Source organism: Eucyclogobius newberryi, unplaced genomic scaffold, assembly GCF_026437365.1.
Source record: "Eucyclogobius newberryi isolate DKJ021-1_F unplaced genomic scaffold, fEucNew1.0.hap1 SCAF_6, whole genome shotgun sequence".
In the NCBI taxonomy this organism is placed as follows: domain Eukaryota; kingdom Metazoa; phylum Chordata; class Actinopteri; order Gobiiformes; family Gobiidae; genus Eucyclogobius; species Eucyclogobius newberryi.
Genome location: NW_027316278.1, coordinates 15,155,701 through 15,174,984, shown reverse-complemented (window position 1 = coordinate 15,174,984; position 19,284 = coordinate 15,155,701). Strand labels below are relative to the sequence as shown.

The following is a 19,284-nucleotide window of genomic DNA, read 5'->3' as shown; positions in this document are numbered from 1 at the left end:
ACTTGTGAGAATGCTCCCCATCGCCCTCAAAAACCACAGACTGCCACGCTGATCCCCAGAGCAAAAAACATTGGCCTCACAATAAAGTTTCATCTTGATCTATGAAAATGAAATAGCACACCATGATCATGGATTACTTATGCAGTCTGTAGTACAACTGCCTGGGCCTTGGTCTCATTTGGACCTTCTGCGACGATATAAAAGTAATCAGATGAGGAGAACCGTTGCTGATCAAAACAGATCTGGCCCAATCAGCTGTCTGTATGTATTTGGACTCTATAGTCCATGAAGGTGCTACAGTTGCTGCGTCTCCTTAAGCCGCCTTGATCTCATCTTGATCTTCCAATCTTACAGGGGCTGGTGCACAGGTGTTGTAAGGCCCTCCAACATCAGCTGCTTTCACAGCCGTTCTCTGCTTAAACAAGCTTATAATTGCTCATCCCTACTCACAACGCACATACAAAAATGCAAGGGGAACCATGCCTGGTCAAAACTCCCAACCAGGACAGACAGACAGACACACTTTTAATTAAAAAAGGTTTAACTTAAAAACTTACTATTTCTCCGAGCAGAACCACATTCTCTCCTCGCACAATAAATATCCCTCTTGGGATGTCACCAAATTTCTTTCCCACGTGGATGCGCTCCACTGTCTGATGAAACACTAAATTGGCTGGGTACAAGAAAAAAATGTTGTTGCAAATGTCCAGAGCAATGGAAACTTAAATCATTTACATCAATACAATGCAAATAATGTTAAATCATCCGAGTCACAACACACATTTTCCTTCAAAGATGGAGAAATAAAAAAATGAACTATAAATATGAAATTCTTACCAAATTGATCAATGCTTCTAAGGTAACCAATCAATGTTCTTCCATCTCGGAGGAGCACCAAATGTTTTTCTGCAAGACACAAACAAAGCAGCTCATTAACGAGACATCACAAACATCCATGAACATTTCGGACACGATGCCGCTTTCCCCAAACTCGCATTTGAGTTCAGAATTATACGGAGATAGCCACTTACTGTCAATATCGTCTATGAGACTAGCTGTTCCCGGCACGTAGTTCATTTTGACCCTATGTGTTTTTTAATTGATGAAACATAACATCGAGCCACCTATGTTCCAAAGTATGCTTTTAGGAACCATAACCTACCGGAAGTGTCTTTATACACGGGTAGGACACACTTCCTGTGCGAACATTTAACTCTTAACACACCGTTTTTGTCTTTTTGTGTCTATATTTTCTATACTTTCGTATCATTCATCGAGCACAAACAGCATATATTATGAACGCCTTAAGGTTTTTGTCGGTAAATAATTCCCAATTTAAAGGTTGATATGTTTATTTAACAAATTGTGATTTGTAATTGAAATAATAGTTAAAATATATTCACACGTATATATGTATATATTATTAAGGGGCATAAATATGACTAGGTATTTTCAAGAACACAGAAACACAGAAAACAATGTGGCATAAAAAAATATTGAAAGGATTGTTTTCATTGGTTTAACTTTAAAATGACGTAGACCTTGTGCCAAAGATCGTGAATATAGACATTAGACTCACCATGAACCTGAGTAGGTTTCTTTAACAACATCAGATAAGATGTGTATTTTACATAATTTAATATATAAACTATTCAATATAAGAAAGCTTATATTTAGTTTATTCAAAGCAAATTAAGACCGTATTTCTTGGGGTTAAATTACCAGAGAGTGAGATGTCTGTAGTGTGTCTTTAAAGACACGGGACATGATTGCTCGACCGTAGTGTCATTCAATTATTTCTTGATTTCAGTTTGGCGATCGACACTGTTTTGCTTGATTGTGACAGCTTTATCCTTCCGCTGCACAGTATTTTGTACTTCGACTGTTGTTGGATGAGTGGTTGTTTTAAAATGGCAAACGGGAAGAGGGCAGTCGGGGACGACATATAGCCGATGCATCATCACCAGAACCAGCGAAGTAGCAAATTTGGCTGGCCCTCGGAAAATTGTAACTCAGAAAATAATAAACTAATCTCCGGTAGCAATATGGTAAGTTACTGTGGTTTTGAACAGTGTCATTTGGTATCTTTATTTGTGTTCCGTATTTTCAAAGGGCGTCTTCTTAGTCAGACAAATCCTCTTTCCTCCGCTAGCTCTGAGCGGCTAATGAGATGCTAGCTGTATTATGTAATATGTGCCTACAATCAACCATCTACAGCCAGTGTATTCTCAGACTGCTTATCTATTCCCTTAGTTGTACGCTTTTAATTGTCACACTATATGAAGTGAAACCGTTGCACATTGTATGTTTGCTCTGCCCTATTTTAAATTAATTGCTAATTGATCATGTTTCAAATACTAATAACACTACATGTTTCAATAATAAATAGTACATTTTTAAATATTATTAAAGTATTTTACCAAGTTATCATTAATTATTTTCCTTTACAGGATGCTTCTCAGTATCACTATTGGTATCCACAGTCTCACTCTACTGGTCATTATGCAAACACTTATCCCGCTGGGTCAGAAGTTCAGCCGCAGTACAGTCCACAGGTACAGTACAGCCCTATGATGTTACCGAACAGCCTTTTTAATGAATGACATCTTATTAATACGTCACTACACTCTTGGGGATATAATCTTTATATTCTAATTCATTTCTTAATCAGGTCCTGCCTGAAGGTTATCCAAATGGCCACGGTGTCTACAGCCCACCACAGACGCAGTATTCAAGTGGTTTCCACCCATCAAATCCATTCTACTGTGCTGACCCCCAGCGACCTGCACCCTATCCAAATCCAGGCTGTCCTGCAGAGCAAAGCAGCGGCCCCTCTGGGCAACAACATTCCCAGCACCTACATCTTCACCAACATCATCACTATCCTGGACAACACTGTCAAGGGGTATTTGGCATGGTGTTATATTTCTGTCATAATGTATCCCAAATCAGTACTCACTTCATTTTGAAAATGCTTTTTACAGCAGGGTTCAGGATATCCTCCTGGAGCGTATCCTCACTATGGTGAAGGTGGCCACCCAATGCCTTCAAACCCTCCGTACCCTACTGGCCAGCCGGTTCAGAGTCCGTCTCCTGAAGCTTGGACACACTCTGGCGCATATGCCCCTCCACAGCAGCAATGGCCTCCTGGTCAACAGCCTCCACAAAATCCTTATGGAAATCCTGTACGTCCTCCTCATCCTCCAGCATGGCCAGGGACTGGCACCGGTGCACCACCGCCATACCAGCCCAAGGTACATTTCCTAACTAAATCATGTTATTATAGCTGTAAATTCTTTTACTGAAGGGATCTGCTGATTTATCATCAGTACAGATTTATTCTTTATGCCTATAATCATCCAAATTTGATTTTATTCAAGGAGCAGCGTCTACCATCTGTTGGACCAAAACCCAAGATGATTCCAAATTCTTCCAACGGAAAATCTGCAGAGATAAGTTCACCTCCGCAGATGTATAACCGACCCAATCAGAACGAGTCATCTGGTCCAAACCAGACCCCAGCACAGAGCCAGTCTCCTGCCCCTGGCCAGCCCACCTCTCAGCCCCTGAGTGAGAACCCCAGCCTGGCTAAAGTCCAGCAGGTCATGGCCAGAGTCCTACTGCTTCAGGAGGATGTGGACGAGTTTGTTGGAAAAAAAATTGACAAAAGTTATCGGTGTTTGGAGGAACTGCTTACCAAAGAGCTACTTGTGTTGGACTCTGTGGAGACTCGGGGACAAGAAAATGTTCGCCAGGCGAGAAAAGAGGCCGTCCAGAAGATCCAGACAATTCTGGACCAACTGGAGAAGAAGGCTTTCTGAGCTGGACTCATTCTTACATATTGAGACTTGTTCCTTAGATCTTTTAACTTAATCAACCCTATAATCAAATGGGTAATGATTGAGTTGGATTAAAACAAAAAAAAGTTTAATGCTTCAACTCTCCTCTTAGGAGTTGGAATTAGATATGCAATGTTAATGTGTGCATATCTAATGTTACTGTCTCTCACTCAGATTTATGAGTGGAGGTGCTGATGACAACCTGTCACATCTCATACTTTATCCAAAGCCTTTGCCAGCATAATGTAGAGCAGTCAGTGTGGCACCTACTAGTGCCACACAGCAGCTGTTTTAAACCTGTGACACAGATTCAGATTGTCATCATTGTGTTTCCTCAGGACTGCAACACGTGGACTTCCATGGGATTTGACAACTGTTTGCATGAATCTTAAGTCCCGCTCTCTAGTACCTGACTTACAGTCAGAACATGTAGCTGACCATTAACATAAGTTTTCTGTGTTTAGGTGCAAGTTGTTACCTTCACTTGTGCTCCCGGTCCTGCATGCACTACAATAGTTTGACAACACAGTTCAACTCTAGAAGATAAATAGGCAATGTGTGCTGCTGATGAAACACCTTGAAGAACCTGCCTGTCCTAGATACTAATTTAGACAAAATCTGACCTATTTAGACAAAATCTGACCTTCAAAGAATACTGCCAATAATTAGTTACTTCTGAAATGTAGTATATCAAAGTGTCCCAGGTTTTAATAGCATAATTTCACAATTTAAACATAAAGTACTGAATGAGATGGCTGTAGTATCTAGACTTGGTATGATTGATAAATCAGTTACTGCTGTTGTTACCCTAATTTTAAAATTTTCTCTTTAGGCAGATGTCGGTGTAATTCCTCATTCGTCCAGGAGAGTTCCATTGTAGAAACGGTTCAGTTGTAGTCATCTGGACTCGTTTTTTAGAAGAAAAAAACATCCAAGAGTCATTGTCAATTTGCGAATTTAGACCGGAAACTCGGATATTTATTCCATGGTGATCTCTGTCCCTTTACCATAGAGTAGAGTAGAATAGAATAAATATCTGAGTTCCCGGTCTAAATTCGCAAATTGGCAATGACTCTTGGATGAACGTTTTGTTTTTTTCTAAAACTGAGTCCAGATGACTACAACTGAACCCTTTTCTACAATGGAACTCTCCTGGACAAATGAGGGATTACACCGACATTTTCTCTTTAGGCAGATGTAAAGCAGATAATTACATTCTTATAATTATCAGTGCCATATTTCTTGGGATAGTTTTAAGCAATCAAAAATAAAAAAGACCACAGCTTTGCATGAATCAATCATTTGTGTTTACTTTGTTGTGCTGTTCATTTTCTTACTGTAAAGTTTAAAATGTTATGCATGTTTACACATGATGGGAATCTGCCTGATACACACTTAAAAGCAAATTCGAAGAAAGTAATTATTAAAAGTTAAGTATATTTTTAATGTGTGCTTATGTATTACTTTTTGCATCATAAGTTCCAATTTTGAACATAAAGTATAATTTAGCATTGCAATTCTACTATGTTTTTTAACTTGGAAAGCATAGGTTCTTGCCAAGAGGGGCATCCACACTACACTGCATGGTCCAGATCTTTAAATAGACAGCTATTCTGATTCAAAACCATAAACCCAAGCGCCACAGACCACTGGGAACGACGTCAAATCTCGGCAGCTGGCTCAAGTGCTTTCAGGACAAGTCAGTGGTGCTGGTGAGACTAACTACTCATAGACACATGAAGCAACAAGGTTTCCAGTGCATTAGGACTTATTACCTGGGAATCATTTTGGGTACTTTTACACCCAGATTTTGGATTTCAATTTAAAAGGATACGGATTTGGGAACTCCTAACGGCTTGAAAATGTCATATATTTCCAAACTTCCTGCTTCCTGGAGTGACATGCCACCTCCAAGAAAAGTGGATATTGACCTGAGTTCTCCAGGTTTGGCAGTGAACCAACTGGAAAAGCTTCTGTTCACTGGCAAAGCAATAATTAGTCACGCAGACGAGGTGTGGCCCAGGCTTTATATTGGTGACCAGTGAGTAATACATTTCTTAACATTAATCTTGTTTCTGTTGTCTTTGTAGACATCAACCTGTGCAGGGACTTGACATACTGTATATTGTATATATATATATATTTTGTGCATTGTCCCTGATCAAGTTGATGTGCTATATATTAGTTGCTTTTTATGGTTGAGTAATTTAGTCATGTTGATACTTGCCAATATGCCCAAGTTCATTCACCTTTTGTACATTACTTTTCACAAATATTGGCTGAATGGGATTGACTTAAGCGTATTCACAAATATTGCTCAACTGGTTGTGCTGCACCGTGTGTAAAAAGACCCAATCATAAATCATAGCCAAAAGAGGATGGGAAACCTTAGATCTTTAAGTGGCATTCCACAACAGGGACTTACATAAACTATGTCCTTGGTTGCTCTGCCAACTGTTCCTTGCGGTGGCCTTAAAAGTGTGTCTCAGGTGTCTAGTATTGTCTGTTGCGTTTTGGAAATTTTTTTTCTAATGTTTTATTTATGTTTCAGACAGAGTGCAGAGAACCGGGGAGATTTATACAAGCATCGGATCACTCATGTTCTGAATGCTGCTCACAGTAAGCACAAGGGCCAACCAGAGATTTACAGGGGATTGCAGATTGAATACATGGGAATAGATGCTCGAGATTCATGTGATTTTGACTTGAGTGTCCACTTCCAATCGGCTGCAAACTTCATCCACAGAGCTCTCAGCAAAGGAGGTACAGCATCAAGAAAATATATTCATAGACACGTTGAGTATTTCCTAATTGCATAATATTGCATGCTTTCAGGTAAAGTGTTGGTGCATTGCCATGTTGGAGTGAGCCGTTCTGCAACACTGGTCCTTGCTTACTTGATGTTGAAACAAAATTTGACAATGGTTGAAGCAATTTGTGCCGTTAAAGAAAACCGTGGAGTGATCCCGAACCGAGGATTTCTGCGACAACTTATTGAGCTGAATAAACAGCTTTTTTAGCTGAATACCTGATTTTCTTTTTTTTTTTCTTTTTATGTTTCATTTACAGAAATAACATTTTTATATTTTAATACCAGTATACAAATACAATGCATTTAATTTAATTTTATATACAGCCCCTCTTCTGGAATTTTTCTGGGGAAATTGTAATGTATTTAGCATTAAATCAGAACATGCCCTGATATTTTTTCAGTGTTATTAAGGAATGTGTTGAAGGAATAAAATGTTATAAACCACAGGAGTGATGAAAAGTTCATGCATTTATATTAGTTAGACCCTGTGTGTAGAGCAGGGCGTGGAATATTTAGCTGTTTTCACTGATTCCTATGCAGAATGTTATTTGTAAAGCCAAAACATGCACACTGGGTAAAACCCTTTAGCGACCACTGCCTCTGACAGATTGATCCAGCGGCACAAAGGATGGGTCAATGCTGGGGGAAAATGTATTTACGAAAGAGTTATGTGAATTCAGAGGCATTTAAGAGCATTGTTGCTGTTTCTGTCCTGCCTTTGGTTTCTTTTTTACTTTATTCTATTTTATAAATTAAGAAAAGATACTACAACACAGAATGACAAAACAAGAGTAGCAAATGGTGTATCTGCCTCATTTGTCCCAATGTCCAGCCTGCCTGTGTCTGGTTATTGAAACATAAGAGCAACAGATAGAAGACATGTGAAGCTTTTGTTTTAGTTTGGATGAATAGTTTCCTTACTTCTACTTCACTGATGGCTTCACTGTGGCCATCACCAAGAGCACAGAGAGTACAGACACCATCAATAAATATGTGTCACACACTACTGTCATGTTGTCATGTACATTTGTTTAGTTTAGTTTAGTCTTTATTTGTCAGGGACCATTCAGTATATTATTGATACTCAATGACCCAATTCTACTGATTTAAGGCAATGGACATACAACTTTGAAGCCCCCTAATGGTTAAAGGGTCCCTGTGCATTTGCCCACTGCTTATAACGGTTCTGATTAAATAAATGTTAAATGGTCATATTTATATAGTTATTTTCTACCTTAAAGGCACTCAATGTGCTTTACAACAAGGAACCACTTGTTCATTCCCACACACATTCACACATCAGTGTGCAGACACTGAGAGCGAGACAGGATATGTGTCTTGCATAAGGACACAATAACAGTATTCACCTGAGGGAACTGCTAATTAACCCCTATACTGTGGAACAGTGGCTCTTACTACTCACCTATTTTATTACACCTATTTTTTCCCATTCTCACCTAGTGTAATTCAATTGTAATCTTCCAAATTTAACAAAAAATCATCTTGTAAAAGAAAACTCAAGCTGCTTGATGTGTTGTACGTGACAATAAAAATAAAGCTGTAACCCACTTATTTCCAGTCGAATCAGTCATTATTTAAAGCATCAGGGTCAGTTTGTACTCCAAACCCAAAAGTAAAACTATCCTAAAATATAATGAAAAATGTATAGGACTTTTATACGGATTCCGCCTGGACATTTTTGCTTTATTACAAGTCCCTAATATTCATTCTAAGTGAATTTACCTTAAACCCAACAAATGCTAAAACTAGTCTCAATCAGACCATACCTGGACACCAGCTTTACTCATTTATATATTTAACAAAGAAAATCCAGCCAGGATTTAAAATCTGATTTCCTCTGTGCAGAGCTTGTTTCTACTTATGATTAGAGTAAAACATACACCAGAGTCCAAAACTACAGAGTCTCAGCTTCACAAAGGCTTCAGACAATTGTCTGCTTCAGAGGGTTCAGAAACAGCTACAGTTTTAAATGGGGGTGATTTTTTTCAGGTGATTTTGGGGAAAAAAGGCCCTAAGCTTAATTAACAGGCTACAAAAATAAATGTATTTTAAAATGCAAAATGCCCACATATAAACACTAAACTAAAACCGCACAACATTGCAAACAAATATAATCAACATGTTTTTCTTGCTTTGGAACAGAAAGCTCATGGAGTGGAAGACAATCAAAGATTTTCATAAAATGTTATTATTATGCCCCCAAAATTTTACTGATCATCAGTTATATTTAACGAGACACAAGTCGGGCTATGCTCTTCTGCAATATTTAGTTTTTCTTGTTCAACAGTAAACATTACACACATCAAATGAAAGGATATCCACTGAACTGTTTCTGCAATATCAACAAAGCAAAGTTCAGCTATTTGTATTGTATTTATAAACAGTAGCACCTTTGGCCTGTGCTTGGCAAGCCAAAATCATCGGGGAGGTGAGTCATTTCAGGTTAAAGTTTGTGTGTAACTGTATGTATCTAAATATTAAGGTCTGTTTGCCATAGGGCACTATGTTGAGAGCAGCTGTGCTTCTTTGGATCTCATCAGTGCTGTTTGTCAGTCGGGCCAATCATCATGAGGGTCTTGACATGGTTAAAGCTCAGCAGGAGACTGCACAGGACAACAGTGTGTCTCTGGTGAACACAGCCAACAAAGAGTTTACCTTTAGTCATTACTCTGAATTAGCCTCTCAGCTTGGATCTTGTCAATGGCAGCGTGTCTGTGGCTCAATTACCAGGATCTGTAAGAGTGTGGGACCCCGGTAAGAATATAACAGTGTGCCCTTTATGTTTCTGTTTAAATAAATGAGGACATCATCTTCTATACAAGACATTCAAAGTATTTGTTCATAAGTTTTCTATCAAGACTTCCTATCACCTAAAGGCTGTGTTGAGTGAAATGAGGATGGTTGACATATTTAGAGGTAATGCAGTTCTCAGTGGCATTGCACATGGGTTGGCTGTTTCATTGGTATGGCCTAAAAGTCTTACAGTCATTCCCCTCTCATCATAATGGTATTATGGCTGAGGTTGTGCACAAAACTACTCTTAGCGTACACCAACGAGCAATTTGAAAATAAAGTTTCTTGTCACTGTCGCTGTAAAACTGTATGTCTAGTGTTATTCTGTAAAGATGTGAATTAAAATAAACATAATATAGGAAGAGCATGCTAGGTTAAGATAATCAATAGGGCTGTCACAAACAATTATTTTAGTAGTTGACTTATCAGTGATTATTTTTTCGATTAGTCGACGAGCCAAATATTTCTATTGCATATTGAGACTATTTAGATACATTTGAAACCAAATGAAGGTTGAAAGATGGTGAACAAAGGATTCTAGATAGAAAATATTCATTCATGTCAAGTGTATAATTGATGAAAATCTGAAATAGTTTATTCTTTTTGACATTTTAATTTAATATTGTTGATGTATTTCCCATAAAAGGCCTTTTTAAATGTGTTATAGAGTCTGTATAATTCATATAACAATTATAATTGTTAAAATATGACTAGGATTATTTTTTATCAACTAGTCACAATTAGTCTATTAATCGTTGCAGCCCTATTAATCAACATTTTCTTTCAGACAATAAGGTACACTTCTCCTCTGCATTTGAATAGAGTTATATACAGACCATGGAAACCAGAAGATCAATTTGACTGATCAAGTTACAATACTTTTGTCCTGCCAGTTAAACATTTGGAAATATTTTTTTGGAATACTACCACCACTTTGAAAACAGTAAAACATTTCTCAGAACACAAAATGCATTTAGTGCACAGGCAAAAAAACAAATAAAACAAATGCATTTAAAATGAATTCTCTCACCGAAGAATTGAGGGACATGCATTTTGGTAGAACAGTAATCATTCATTAAAACAAACATGGGGGCAGTGTAAATACTAGGTCTAGTTAAAATAAACAAACCCAAAGTTCAGTGAATTTGATTAGTTTTAAAAACTGGGACGTCCCATTCTTTCCAGCCTGTGCTTCAGTGACTGGCTCATCGGGTAGAGGTACCAACCATAAGAACGCAGGATTTGGATGTTAATATATCGCAAAACTAGTGTAGGTTCTTGTAAAATCAAACATTAAGATCAGTAACTTTATACAGTTGTTACTTAACAGAGATGACAAATCAAATGTCTTTGTCACTGTTGCAGGTCACTATGCTGCGAGCGGCTTTGTTTTTCTGCTTAGCATTGGTCGTTATGGGAAGGCCACACATCCACGAAGAACATGGAAATTCAATGTCCAAAGCTCAGTTGAACCAGGAGACTGCACAGGACAACAGTGTGTCTCTGGTGAACACAGCCAACAAAGAGTTTGCCTTTCGCCTTTACTCTGCATTAGCCTCTCAGCCGGACTCCCAGGACAAGAACATCTTCTTGTCTCCAGCCAGTGTGTCTGTGGCTCTGGCAGCCCTGTCCGCAGGCGCTCGAGGGGACACACACAAACAGCTCTTTACTGGACTGGGCTTTAACAGCTCACTGCTGAACCAGGATCAAGTGAACCAGGCTTTCAGAGGGCTCTTGGACAAAAATGTGTCTCAAGACGCCACCCAAGGCACCGCTGTGTTTGTAGACAACAAGTTCAAACCCAACCCAGAGTTTCTGGACACTCTGAAGCAGTCCTACTTAACAGATGGCTTCACTGTGGACTTCACCAAGAGCACAGAGAGTGCAGACACCATCAACAAATATGTGTCAGACAAGACCAACGGGGAGATAGACAAGATGGTGGACAGTCTGGATGAGGCTACTGTCATGTACCTTCTCAGCTACATCCACTTTAAAGGTATTGTGCATGTGTGTGGAGGATATTTTTAGTTACACAGAGTAAGAACTTCGCTTTAATCTTTAATAGGAACATGGAAAAAATCATTTGACCCTCAGGCGACCAGAGAAGATACCTTTGAAGTTGATGAAAACACCAAAGTTAGTTGGGACAAACATGTGTTTAAATGCTCTATCTGTTTGTAGTTACGTTCTGTGTTTATAGGTACCAGTCCAGATGATGAATATGGAGGACAACTTTCAGATCTATTATGACCAAGCCATCAACACCTCAGTGCTGCACCTTCCCTTCAACAGTTCTTACTCTATGTTGCTGATGCTGCCGGACGAAATGGAAACACTGGAGAAAGCCATTTGCCCAAGTCATGTCACTAAATGGCTCAAATGGATGAAATCTAAGTCAGATATGTTTATTCGTACTGTCAAGAACTCATGATTATTCATGTTTGTCATCAAAAAACTTTATTCACATTTTTATATTTTATTTATTAGGAGATATGACGTATTTCTTCCAAAGTTTTCCATCAAGTCCTCATACACTCTGAAGCAAGTACTGAGTGAGATGGGGATGACGGACATGTTTGGTGACCGTGCAGATCTGAGTGGCATTGCAGAAGGGCAGAAGCTGGCTGTATCAGAGGTACTGACGAACAACAGTGCATTGACATAGTTTCAGATGGGCCAGGAGTCTGTTTTAGCCTGGGCAAAAATATTTTAGGCAATATCCATTAAAATTCTTTAACACAATTATTTAAATCACTTTACATTTTTATGGAGCATATTTCTGTATTGGTTTTACCAAGGCACTATAGTCCAGGGGTTCTTAACCCTTCTGATTTCGAGGACCAACCTCGGTACATAGTAACCTGGGGCTCAATCTCATATTATTATATTTGACTGAATATGTGGCCATCGAGGTGGTGCTCTCAAAGTGTGACCCTACTTTGGGCTCGGCCCTTTGATTCAGAATGAGTGCTATTGTCTATTTCAAAATGTTCTCTCTCTTTTTGAAGATGGTTAACTAAGATGCCATCTAAAGATCAGCTATGCCACCAAAGAACCAGCAAAACAGCATTTGCATGGAACTTGTTTACTTCATATGATATCAGGGCAGGGACACACAATTTGTCCTTCTCTTGCTCATCAATCTGTACAATAACGTGATGTCCTTAGAACTCAGACACATATGCAGTAGACAGATATCCTACATAATTGGATTTCTTTTTTTTTTTAACCTGAGGTTGTCCATCAGGCTACTCTCGATGTAAATGAGGAAGGGGCCACTGCATCAGGTGCTACAGGAGTCACCATCACCCTTCTGTCTTTCCGCTACATCCCAATCCTGATGTTCAATCGCCCCTTCATGGTTCTCATCTTGGACTGTGCATCACAGGACATCTTGTTCATGGGAAAGATCACTAACCCAAATATCTAAAGATGCAAATTTTGTGTCATTGTATTAAACCTGAGATACAACTTAAAGATGTATGGCTTGATTTTGTTACTACTTGTGCAAATAGGGTCCAAACATTTCTCATTTTTGATACCTTTAAAGCTAGGGTACCTTCTCATCGGCCGGCATGGTGGTGCAGCAGTTAGCACCCTCACCTCACAGCAAGAGGGTCCGGGGGTCGACCCCTAGGCGGCATGGGATTTTTCTGTGTGGAGTTTGTAATTTCTCCCCGTGTCTGTGTAGGTTTCCTCTAGCACTAAACACAAGCACATGGGGCTCCTCTTCATCTGGGACCAGGACTCCCCTAAAAAAGAGATCTCAGTGGTTCAATAAACAATCAATACATTATTTTCACACAGCAAACCCGGAAGTAGGTAATACAATCTGTGGCAGAGACCTGTTATTTTTTTTTATGACAAAGTGAAACAGGAGTGGACCACCCAAGCGCAACCAATCAGAGCGCTGCTTTAAGCTATTACTACCGGGTTGACCATATAGATGTCTCTGGTCATATGTCACTTCCTGTGCCACCCCCTTTTGTGTGAAAACAAACAGTTTTGCTTCAAAATGCCTAAATATTGATACTGGCGACACAACAGCCATGGACGAAGAATTTGTTGAATATTTTATTTGTCCAGACGACTACAACTGAATCTTGAAAAAAATAATTAAAAAAATCAGGTACACCATTGCATGTCATAAATGTTTTCCTCTGATTTACAAAAATGTAGACTATAAACAGTAGCTTACTCTCTCAAAGAGGCAGTGAAGTGTAAATAAAGAAATAAACATAATATGGATCATAACATTGACTTTACAGTCTATGGATCATACATATAAAGCCATACGGCTAGCTAGCACTCGCTCAGTCTCTTTGTAATGAAATAATCATGGAATAAACTAACCACGTATAATCCATCATAATATAATAATATAATACAATACATATTGTACCTTTCCGTTATGATAAAAAAAGAAGATCGCAGTGATTACTGTAAAATTAACTGTATGGTTAAACAATAGAACAAGTTAAGGACGTTAAGGGGCTAGTAGGGTGGCTATGAAAAAGATATAAACAATGTTAATTAGATCAGTGCTGGACTATGGAAGTGTGGCATATAGTTCAGCAGCTTCACCAGTTTTAAAAAAGATTGAGGTGATCCAGTCACAAGCTTTGAGGCTCTGTTGTGGAGCTGTCAAGACCCGGTGTCAGCATTGCAGGTGGAGATGGGTGAACTGTCCCTATATCTAAGACGCAAACAAAGGACTATGCATTACTGGGTAAATCTTAAAGGGCATTCTGAAGATCATCATTTGACAGTAAGAACGTTACTTACATGTTGGGAAAGTGAGAAGTCAAAGCAGGGTTGTTTTGCATGGAGGAGTAATGGCATAGCAGAGTTGATGATGTTAACCCAGAAACTGTTTTCACCTAAGAAGAAGAAGAAGAAGAAGAAGAAGAAGAAGAAGAAGAAGAAGAAGAAGAAGAAGAAGAAGAAGAAGAAGAAGGAAGAAGAAGAAGAAGAAGAAGAAGAAGAAGAAGGAAGAAGGAAGAAGGAAGAAGAAGAAGAAGAAGAAGAAGAAGAAGAAGAAGAAGAAGAAGAAGAAGAAGAAGAAGAAGAAGAAGAAGAAGAAGAAGAAGAAGAAGAAGAAGAAGAAGAAGAAGAAGAAGAAGAAGAAGAAGAAGAAGAAGAAGAAGAAGAAGAAGAAGAAGAAGAAGAAGAAGAAGAAGAAGAAGAAGAAGAAGAAGAAGAAGAAGAAGAAGAAGAAGAAGAAGAAGAAGAAGAAGAAGAAGAAGAAGAAGAAGAAGAAGAAGACTGTAAAATGTCGTTCTGTCGTGCATCGCTAGGGGGCAGTAACGCCAAATGTAGAGCGGAAGAGTTTTGTTGTTTCAAACATGGCGGAGACAACAGAAAAGTGTCCTCCAGAGAATGGATCATATTTTCACAAAGAAAAATTAAAGTACAGTCCTGAAGAAGAGGCCAGGCTGGAAAGGGAGCACTTTTGGAGAATTGTCGATGCTTTTAGATATTACAGGTACATCATATAACAATCGGTACAAGCACAAACCATCTAACGGCATAGCCTCCTCACAAATAAACGATGGAGATATGAGCAATTCTACGATTGTTTGTGTTTTGGGGATTAATTTAGATTTACCAGGGCATAAAAAAAAAGGAATGCAGTAACATAAAACCTTAAGTAAAAGATACTAAAGACTAACCTAAAACTCCCCACGTTGTGAATATAATCTCTGTGTTGGATCTTGGCGTTTAGAACATAGTGTGCATGAAACTATTCGTACAAAATATATTACACATTTTGCATGTTAAGTGCCAGACAATAAGAAAACCCCCCTACAAAAAATAGAGAGTCAATTCTGCTAATTGTAATTGTTCAAATGGAAGGTAAAGCTGCATATTTTCTTTTCACCAGGGTCCATGTCCAGGAGATGGTCAAGCGTGCTGAACGACAGTTTTTGAGTCTGCCAAAGAACCATCAGGCCCTGCTTCCGAGGGTCTTGATGAATTTAACACGCATCAGTGAATGTGCCAACTCCAATGATGAAGTTTTGCAAGCAATTGTCAACAACAGCATCAACATGTTTGAAAATATAGAATATGGAGACAGGGTAATGAATATAATGCAATGTTGTAAATTAGTTATAGAATATTTATTTATTTGGGCTAAGTCCATAGCCTTCTACTTGATTAATAATATATTAGTGATAATAATATTAGTATTAATAAAGTCATTGTGCCAGCATTTCAGGTTTAGTTAATGTCCTTTCACCTTCATGTGTTTCTCAGGTAGACCCAAGGAGACGGCAGTCCACTACGTTTGACATGGACAAGCTTAAGTCTACTATCAAGCAGTTTATCAGAGACTGGAGTGAAACTGGACAAGCTGAAAGGGACTCCTGCTATCTGCCCATTATTCAAGAGATCCAAAGACAATTCCCAAGTGACAGATAGTAGGAAGTGCCTCCAGTTTTGCAACAAAGAGTGGGACATTTTTCTATTTGCTCATCATGTTGTTGTTTTTTTCAGTGATGTGTCTACAGTGAGTGTACTAGTCCCCGGAGCAGGGCTCGGTCGTCTGGCCTGGGAGATTGCCCGTCTGGGATATATCTGCCAGGGAAATGAATGGAGCTTCTACATGCTTTTCTCCTCTAACTTTGTTTTGAATAGGTACTGATTACTCTGGTTCAAAATTATATATTGTGGGTCCACTTTTAACCAAATGTATTTCAGCCTAGTTCTAACTAAATACAATGTATAATGCAGCTATATTGGATGCTTTTCAGGTTCTTAAAGGTGATAAATTAACACTATTATGTAAGGGTCTGTATTTAATTTAATTTAGGGCTGTAGAATCTGACATTAAGCAGTCCATTTATAAGATGATACTACAAGTAAATGCATGTCATGTTGATATGTTAATTATACATGCCACTTATCCTCAACTGTTAAATATGACTGAATGCCAAATACAGGTGTGAAAAGGTGAACTCTCTGACCCTGTACCCCTGGATCCACCAGTTTAGCAACAATAAGAAATCGTCCGACCAGACAAGAGCAATCCAATTCCCCGACATAAACCCTCAAAGCTTGCCTCCGAGCTCAGACTTCTCTATGGTTGCAGGCGACTTTGCTGAAGTCTACACAGAGCCAGGTAATCCAATATGTACATCGGTTTTTATTTCATTTTTCACACATTTCTAGTATTTGATCATCTCAGATGGCTTTCACTTGAACATATTTGTTTCATGTTCTAAAAAGAAATCAGTGTATAACCATAATTACTATGTATTATTATTATTACAACTACTGTATTTTACATTGGTCTTCAGATTCCTGGGACTGTGTGGCAACTTGCTTCTTTATTGACACAGCTCATAATGTAGTTGAGTATATTGAAACAATTTGGAAGATTCTTAAGCCTGGTGGGGTATGGATCAATTTAGGTTTGTACACAATGTTTTAAAATAATGATAAAAATATGACTGCTGCAACTTAAACATGCCTTGTTTTAGGTCCTCTCTTGTACCACTTTGAGAACATGGCCAATGAACTGTCAGTGGAACTAAGCTATGAAGACATCAGAACAGCAATAGTTAAATTTGGCTTCCAGATAGAGGTAAAACATGATATCCACTTGTAAGGTTGCATCCTTTGAATTGAAAACTGTCTCTTCTCCTTCTAACCCACAGGTGGAAAAGGAGTCAGTCCCAACAACTTATACGGAGAATGACCACTCTATGCTGCGATATATTTACGACTGTGTCTTTTTTGTGGCACGGAAACCTGAGGAAAAACATTATAATGGATTTAAAGAACAGGGTTTTCCCCCAGCTGCCAAGTCTGCTCGGCGGGAAGATATAAACCGCTTGACGTGACCTCTGCACATCTGTTTACATTTGTAAAAAAGTCTGAAGATCACGAATGGACATTTAACATAGTTCATTGGAAGTTACATATTTTGCTCTAATGCAATGACATTGTACTGACCTCTGTGTAACATGAACAAAAAGGAGAATGAAGAAGAAAAGAATATATTCAAGAGAAAATGCCATAGTTTCAGATTAAGAATGAAACTTTGCACTGGGGTTTATTTTCACCTTGATAGTGACTTTCAACATCCAAGAGGTAATTCTCAACATTGTGTATTAATTGTTTGTCCCACTGTGGTGCCAATGCCAATAACGTTTATTTGCATTCAAAAATTGTTGTAATGTTGTTGACCAGAGATTGTCTACTTTTAATGCCTTTTAAATAGTAATACAAATAAACTGTATACTGGAAAATTCGGGTTTACTGTAAATTGTATAGACTATCGTATTGAAATATAAACGCAACTCACAAAATAATGAGGAATAATCAGACGGAATAATCATGGGCGTGGTTAAACTATACTTTGCGTTGATTGGTCCCTCATCCCGTTTCACCACTTTCACTACCGGGGTTGATATTGTTGACTGGATCGAGCGTAATAAGATTGCAGTCGGCATTATTTTAATTGACATTGGTTTAAATGAATACCAATGGCTAAAAGGCGCGTCTCCGATGATATCCTCCTGAACGCATCTCCGAAAAAGAAATGTCGCGGGCTTTGCCTTGTTGACACGCGGCTACAAAGCTTGGCCCCATCCGGTGTGAGCCCGCCGTCCCTGCTCGCTTTGTTGGGAAGTCGCTGTAGGAAGAGACCATTTTACTTTGACGACACCGGAGAGACTGACTTTGATATGGCGCATCTCCGTAAAAGTGCGCACGGTGACCCGCAAACGAGGCACGAGCTGAACACGGTGCAGCAACAGATCTCTGGGAACGTGCAGAAGCCCCGGAACTCTACACATTCCGCACACTCTGCAAACTCCAAATCCACGAACAAAAAGCGAGGCCGAAGTGCTGGCGAAGAACCCGCAGACACAACTAACTCGAAGGCCATGCTTGAAGTAAGTGCGCCATCGCGTTCGGGAACGATTTCACGTGGCGCAATGACACCAAACAGCCACTAGATGTCGCAATTTACCTTCATTTAATCTGAAGCGAACGATCCAAGTAAATAACATATATTCTGTCGTATATATTCAGTCAAACTATCTAATCTATTGTTTTAATTATTTGGCAAATAATTATTTTATGCATGTCTTCTTTTCTTCTATATTTGCTATTATTTATGCTGTTGTGTATTATGTATGCTGTGAGCTTTGTCTTGCAAAGCTCATCCAGCTATATTATTTCTGCATTTTGCCTTTCTCTAAACTTGCTCATCTCGTTTTAGGTGGATGCAAAGAAAGACAACGAAGACCGTAGTTTCAACTCTTTTCTGTTTTGGAGACCACCGCTGCCTGAATTAGACATGTCACTGCTGCAGGAACCTCTTAAAAATGACTCATGTGCAGAAGAAATGGAAACATGAACAATAGTTGGATTTTTGTTTAATAAAAAATAAGATAAAAAATGCCGCAATTAAGGTTGTAGATTTTAGGTTTGGACCCAAAATAAATGTTACTTTTTGTCTTGACTAATCTATAACACTTCACAGCCAAGTACTAGGAAGTCACACCTTGAAGATGGCCTAGTTGATGTTTCCACTGTGATCAAATGTTACAACTGTACCTTGTTTTAATGTGAACAATGTTGTAAACCAGTTTTTGACAATAAAGAAGTTTGTTTCCCTTCTGAATCTGCTTCATTATTTATTTTTCAACAACTAGACTAGAAAAGGCAAAAGCTAGGCCAGTCTAATAACAGATCAACTGCCTAATTCGGGTAATAATTAATTCACAAACGGGCCCAACTTGTTTTTAATGTCACGTGAGTTGTTGAAACTTTAACTTTTGAAGGAATAAGATGTCTGTTTTG

General features: G+C 38.7%; 6 protein-coding genes across 8 annotated transcripts in view; 5 read left to right on the top strand and 1 right to left on the bottom strand.

The window, feature by feature from the left end:
• lsm1 (LSM1, U6 small nuclear RNA associated) overlaps positions 1-1,200 on the bottom strand; it is a 2,891-nt gene extending 1,691 nt beyond the window's left edge. The window contains exons 1-3 of the mRNA XM_072432967.1: positions 1,032-1,200; positions 838-906; positions 558-673 (exon numbers count right to left, since the gene is read on the bottom strand). Coding sequence (XP_072289068.1) covers positions 558-673; positions 838-906; positions 1,032-1,077 — 231 coding nt within the window. The 5' untranslated portion in view covers positions 1,078-1,200. The remainder of the gene's footprint in view (positions 1-557; positions 674-837; positions 907-1,031) is intronic.
• Positions 1,201-1,752: 552 nt separating this feature from the next.
• On the top strand, positions 1,753-5,285 carry bag4 (BCL2 associated athanogene 4). 2 transcript variants are annotated; one of them, XM_072432961.1, is made up of 6 exons: positions 1,753-2,048; positions 2,451-2,555; positions 2,672-2,905; positions 2,988-3,254; positions 3,387-4,683; positions 5,043-5,285. In XM_072432961.1, exons 1-5 carry the CDS (start codon positions 1,953-1,955, stop codon positions 3,819-3,821), a joined length of 1,137 nt encoding a protein of 378 aa, XP_072289062.1. In that variant the 5' UTR covers positions 1,753-1,952; the 3' UTR covers positions 3,822-4,683; positions 5,043-5,285. The 2 variants fall into 2 exon arrangements, with proteins under 2 accessions (XP_072289062.1, XP_072289061.1); XM_072432960.1 differs by having other exon boundaries at positions 1,754-2,048; positions 3,381-4,683.
• Positions 5,286-5,557: 272 nt separating this feature from the next.
• LOC140346772 (dual specificity protein phosphatase 26-like) lies at positions 5,558-6,864 on the top strand. The gene is made up of 3 exons (XM_072432965.1): positions 5,558-5,880; positions 6,391-6,602; positions 6,675-6,864. Exons 1-3 carry the CDS (start codon positions 5,702-5,704, stop codon positions 6,857-6,859), a joined length of 576 nt encoding a protein of 191 aa, XP_072289066.1. The 5' UTR covers positions 5,558-5,701; the 3' UTR covers positions 6,860-6,864.
• Positions 6,865-10,696: 3,832 nt separating this feature from the next.
• On the top strand, positions 10,697-12,945 carry LOC140346768 (serine protease inhibitor A3K-like). Of its 2 annotated transcripts, XM_072432958.1 has the most exons (6): positions 10,697-10,735; positions 10,831-11,464; positions 11,534-11,604; positions 11,669-11,862; positions 11,956-12,103; positions 12,704-12,945. In XM_072432958.1, the coding sequence occupies exons 1-6, from the start codon at positions 10,712-10,714 to the stop codon at positions 12,896-12,898; spliced, it is 1,266 nt and encodes a 421-aa protein (XP_072289059.1). In that variant the 5' UTR covers positions 10,697-10,711; the 3' UTR covers positions 12,899-12,945. The 2 variants fall into 2 exon arrangements, with proteins under 2 accessions (XP_072289059.1, XP_072289060.1); XM_072432959.1 differs by lacking the exon at positions 10,697-10,735 and having other exon boundaries at positions 10,850-11,464.
• A 1,821-nt stretch (positions 12,946-14,766) lies between these two features.
• On the top strand, positions 14,767-17,723 carry carnmt1 (carnosine N-methyltransferase 1). The gene is made up of 8 exons (XM_072433320.1): positions 14,767-14,953; positions 15,353-15,548; positions 15,727-15,890; positions 15,967-16,107; positions 16,413-16,591; positions 16,770-16,883; positions 16,953-17,056; positions 17,130-17,723. The coding sequence occupies exons 1-8, from the start codon at positions 14,814-14,816 to the stop codon at positions 17,313-17,315; spliced, it is 1,224 nt and encodes a 407-aa protein (XP_072289421.1). The 5' UTR covers positions 14,767-14,813; the 3' UTR covers positions 17,316-17,723.
• A 153-nt stretch (positions 17,724-17,876) lies between these two features.
• On the top strand, positions 17,877-18,847 carry LOC140347013 (uncharacterized). The gene is made up of 2 exons (XM_072433321.1): positions 17,877-18,371; positions 18,701-18,847. The coding sequence occupies exons 1-2, from the start codon at positions 17,961-17,963 to the stop codon at positions 18,836-18,838; spliced, it is 549 nt and encodes a 182-aa protein (XP_072289422.1). The 5' UTR covers positions 17,877-17,960; the 3' UTR covers positions 18,839-18,847.
• Positions 18,848-19,284: the final 437 nt, after the last annotated feature.

What these genes read in the sequence shown, in the direction of transcription:
- LOC140347013 (XM_072433321.1), top strand. Translation starts at nt 17,961, where the DNA reads ATGGCTAAAAGGCGCGTCTCCGATGATATCCTCCTGAACGCATCTCCG. An exon ending in ACTCGAAGGCCATGCTTGAA is followed by an intron (nt 18,372 to 18,700) that starts GTAAGTGCGCCA and finishes ATCTCGTTTTAG; the next exon opens with GTGGATGCAAAGAAAGACAA.
- bag4 (XM_072432960.1), top strand. Translation starts at nt 1,953, where the DNA reads ATGCATCATCACCAGAACCAGCGAAGTAGCAAATTTGGCTGGCCCTCG. An exon ending in AGCCGCAGTACAGTCCACAG is followed by an intron (nt 2,556 to 2,671) that starts GTACAGTACAGC and finishes TTTCTTAATCAG; the next exon opens with GTCCTGCCTGAAGGTTATCC. An exon ending in CACCGCCATACCAGCCCAAG is followed by an intron (nt 3,255 to 3,380) that starts GTACATTTCCTA and finishes ATTTTATTCAAG; the next exon opens with GAGCAGCGTCTACCATCTGT.
- LOC140346768 (XM_072432958.1), top strand. Translation starts at nt 10,712, where the DNA reads ATGTTAATATATCGCAAAACTAGT. An exon ending in AAGTTGATGAAAACACCAAA is followed by an intron (nt 11,605 to 11,668) that starts GTTAGTTGGGAC and finishes CTGTGTTTATAG; the next exon opens with GTACCAGTCCAGATGATGAA. An exon ending in AGAAGCTGGCTGTATCAGAG is followed by an intron (nt 12,104 to 12,703) that starts GTACTGACGAAC and finishes TTTTAACCTGAG; the next exon opens with GTTGTCCATCAGGCTACTCT.
- carnmt1 (XM_072433320.1), top strand. Translation starts at nt 14,814, where the DNA reads ATGGCGGAGACAACAGAAAAGTGTCCTCCAGAGAATGGATCATATTTT. An exon ending in GATGCTTTTAGATATTACAG is followed by an intron (nt 14,954 to 15,352) that starts GTACATCATATA and finishes TCTTTTCACCAG; the next exon opens with GGTCCATGTCCAGGAGATGG. An exon ending in AATTTGGCTTCCAGATAGAG is followed by an intron (nt 17,057 to 17,129) that starts GTAAAACATGAT and finishes TCTAACCCACAG; the next exon opens with GTGGAAAAGGAGTCAGTCCC.
- LOC140346772 (XM_072432965.1), top strand. Translation starts at nt 5,702, where the DNA reads ATGTCATATATTTCCAAACTTCCTGCTTCCTGGAGTGACATGCCACCT. An exon ending in AGGCTTTATATTGGTGACCA is followed by an intron (nt 5,881 to 6,390) that starts GTGAGTAATACA and finishes TTTATGTTTCAG; the next exon opens with ACAGAGTGCAGAGAACCGGG. An exon ending in CAGAGCTCTCAGCAAAGGAG is followed by an intron (nt 6,603 to 6,674) that starts GTACAGCATCAA and finishes GCATGCTTTCAG; the next exon opens with GTAAAGTGTTGGTGCATTGC.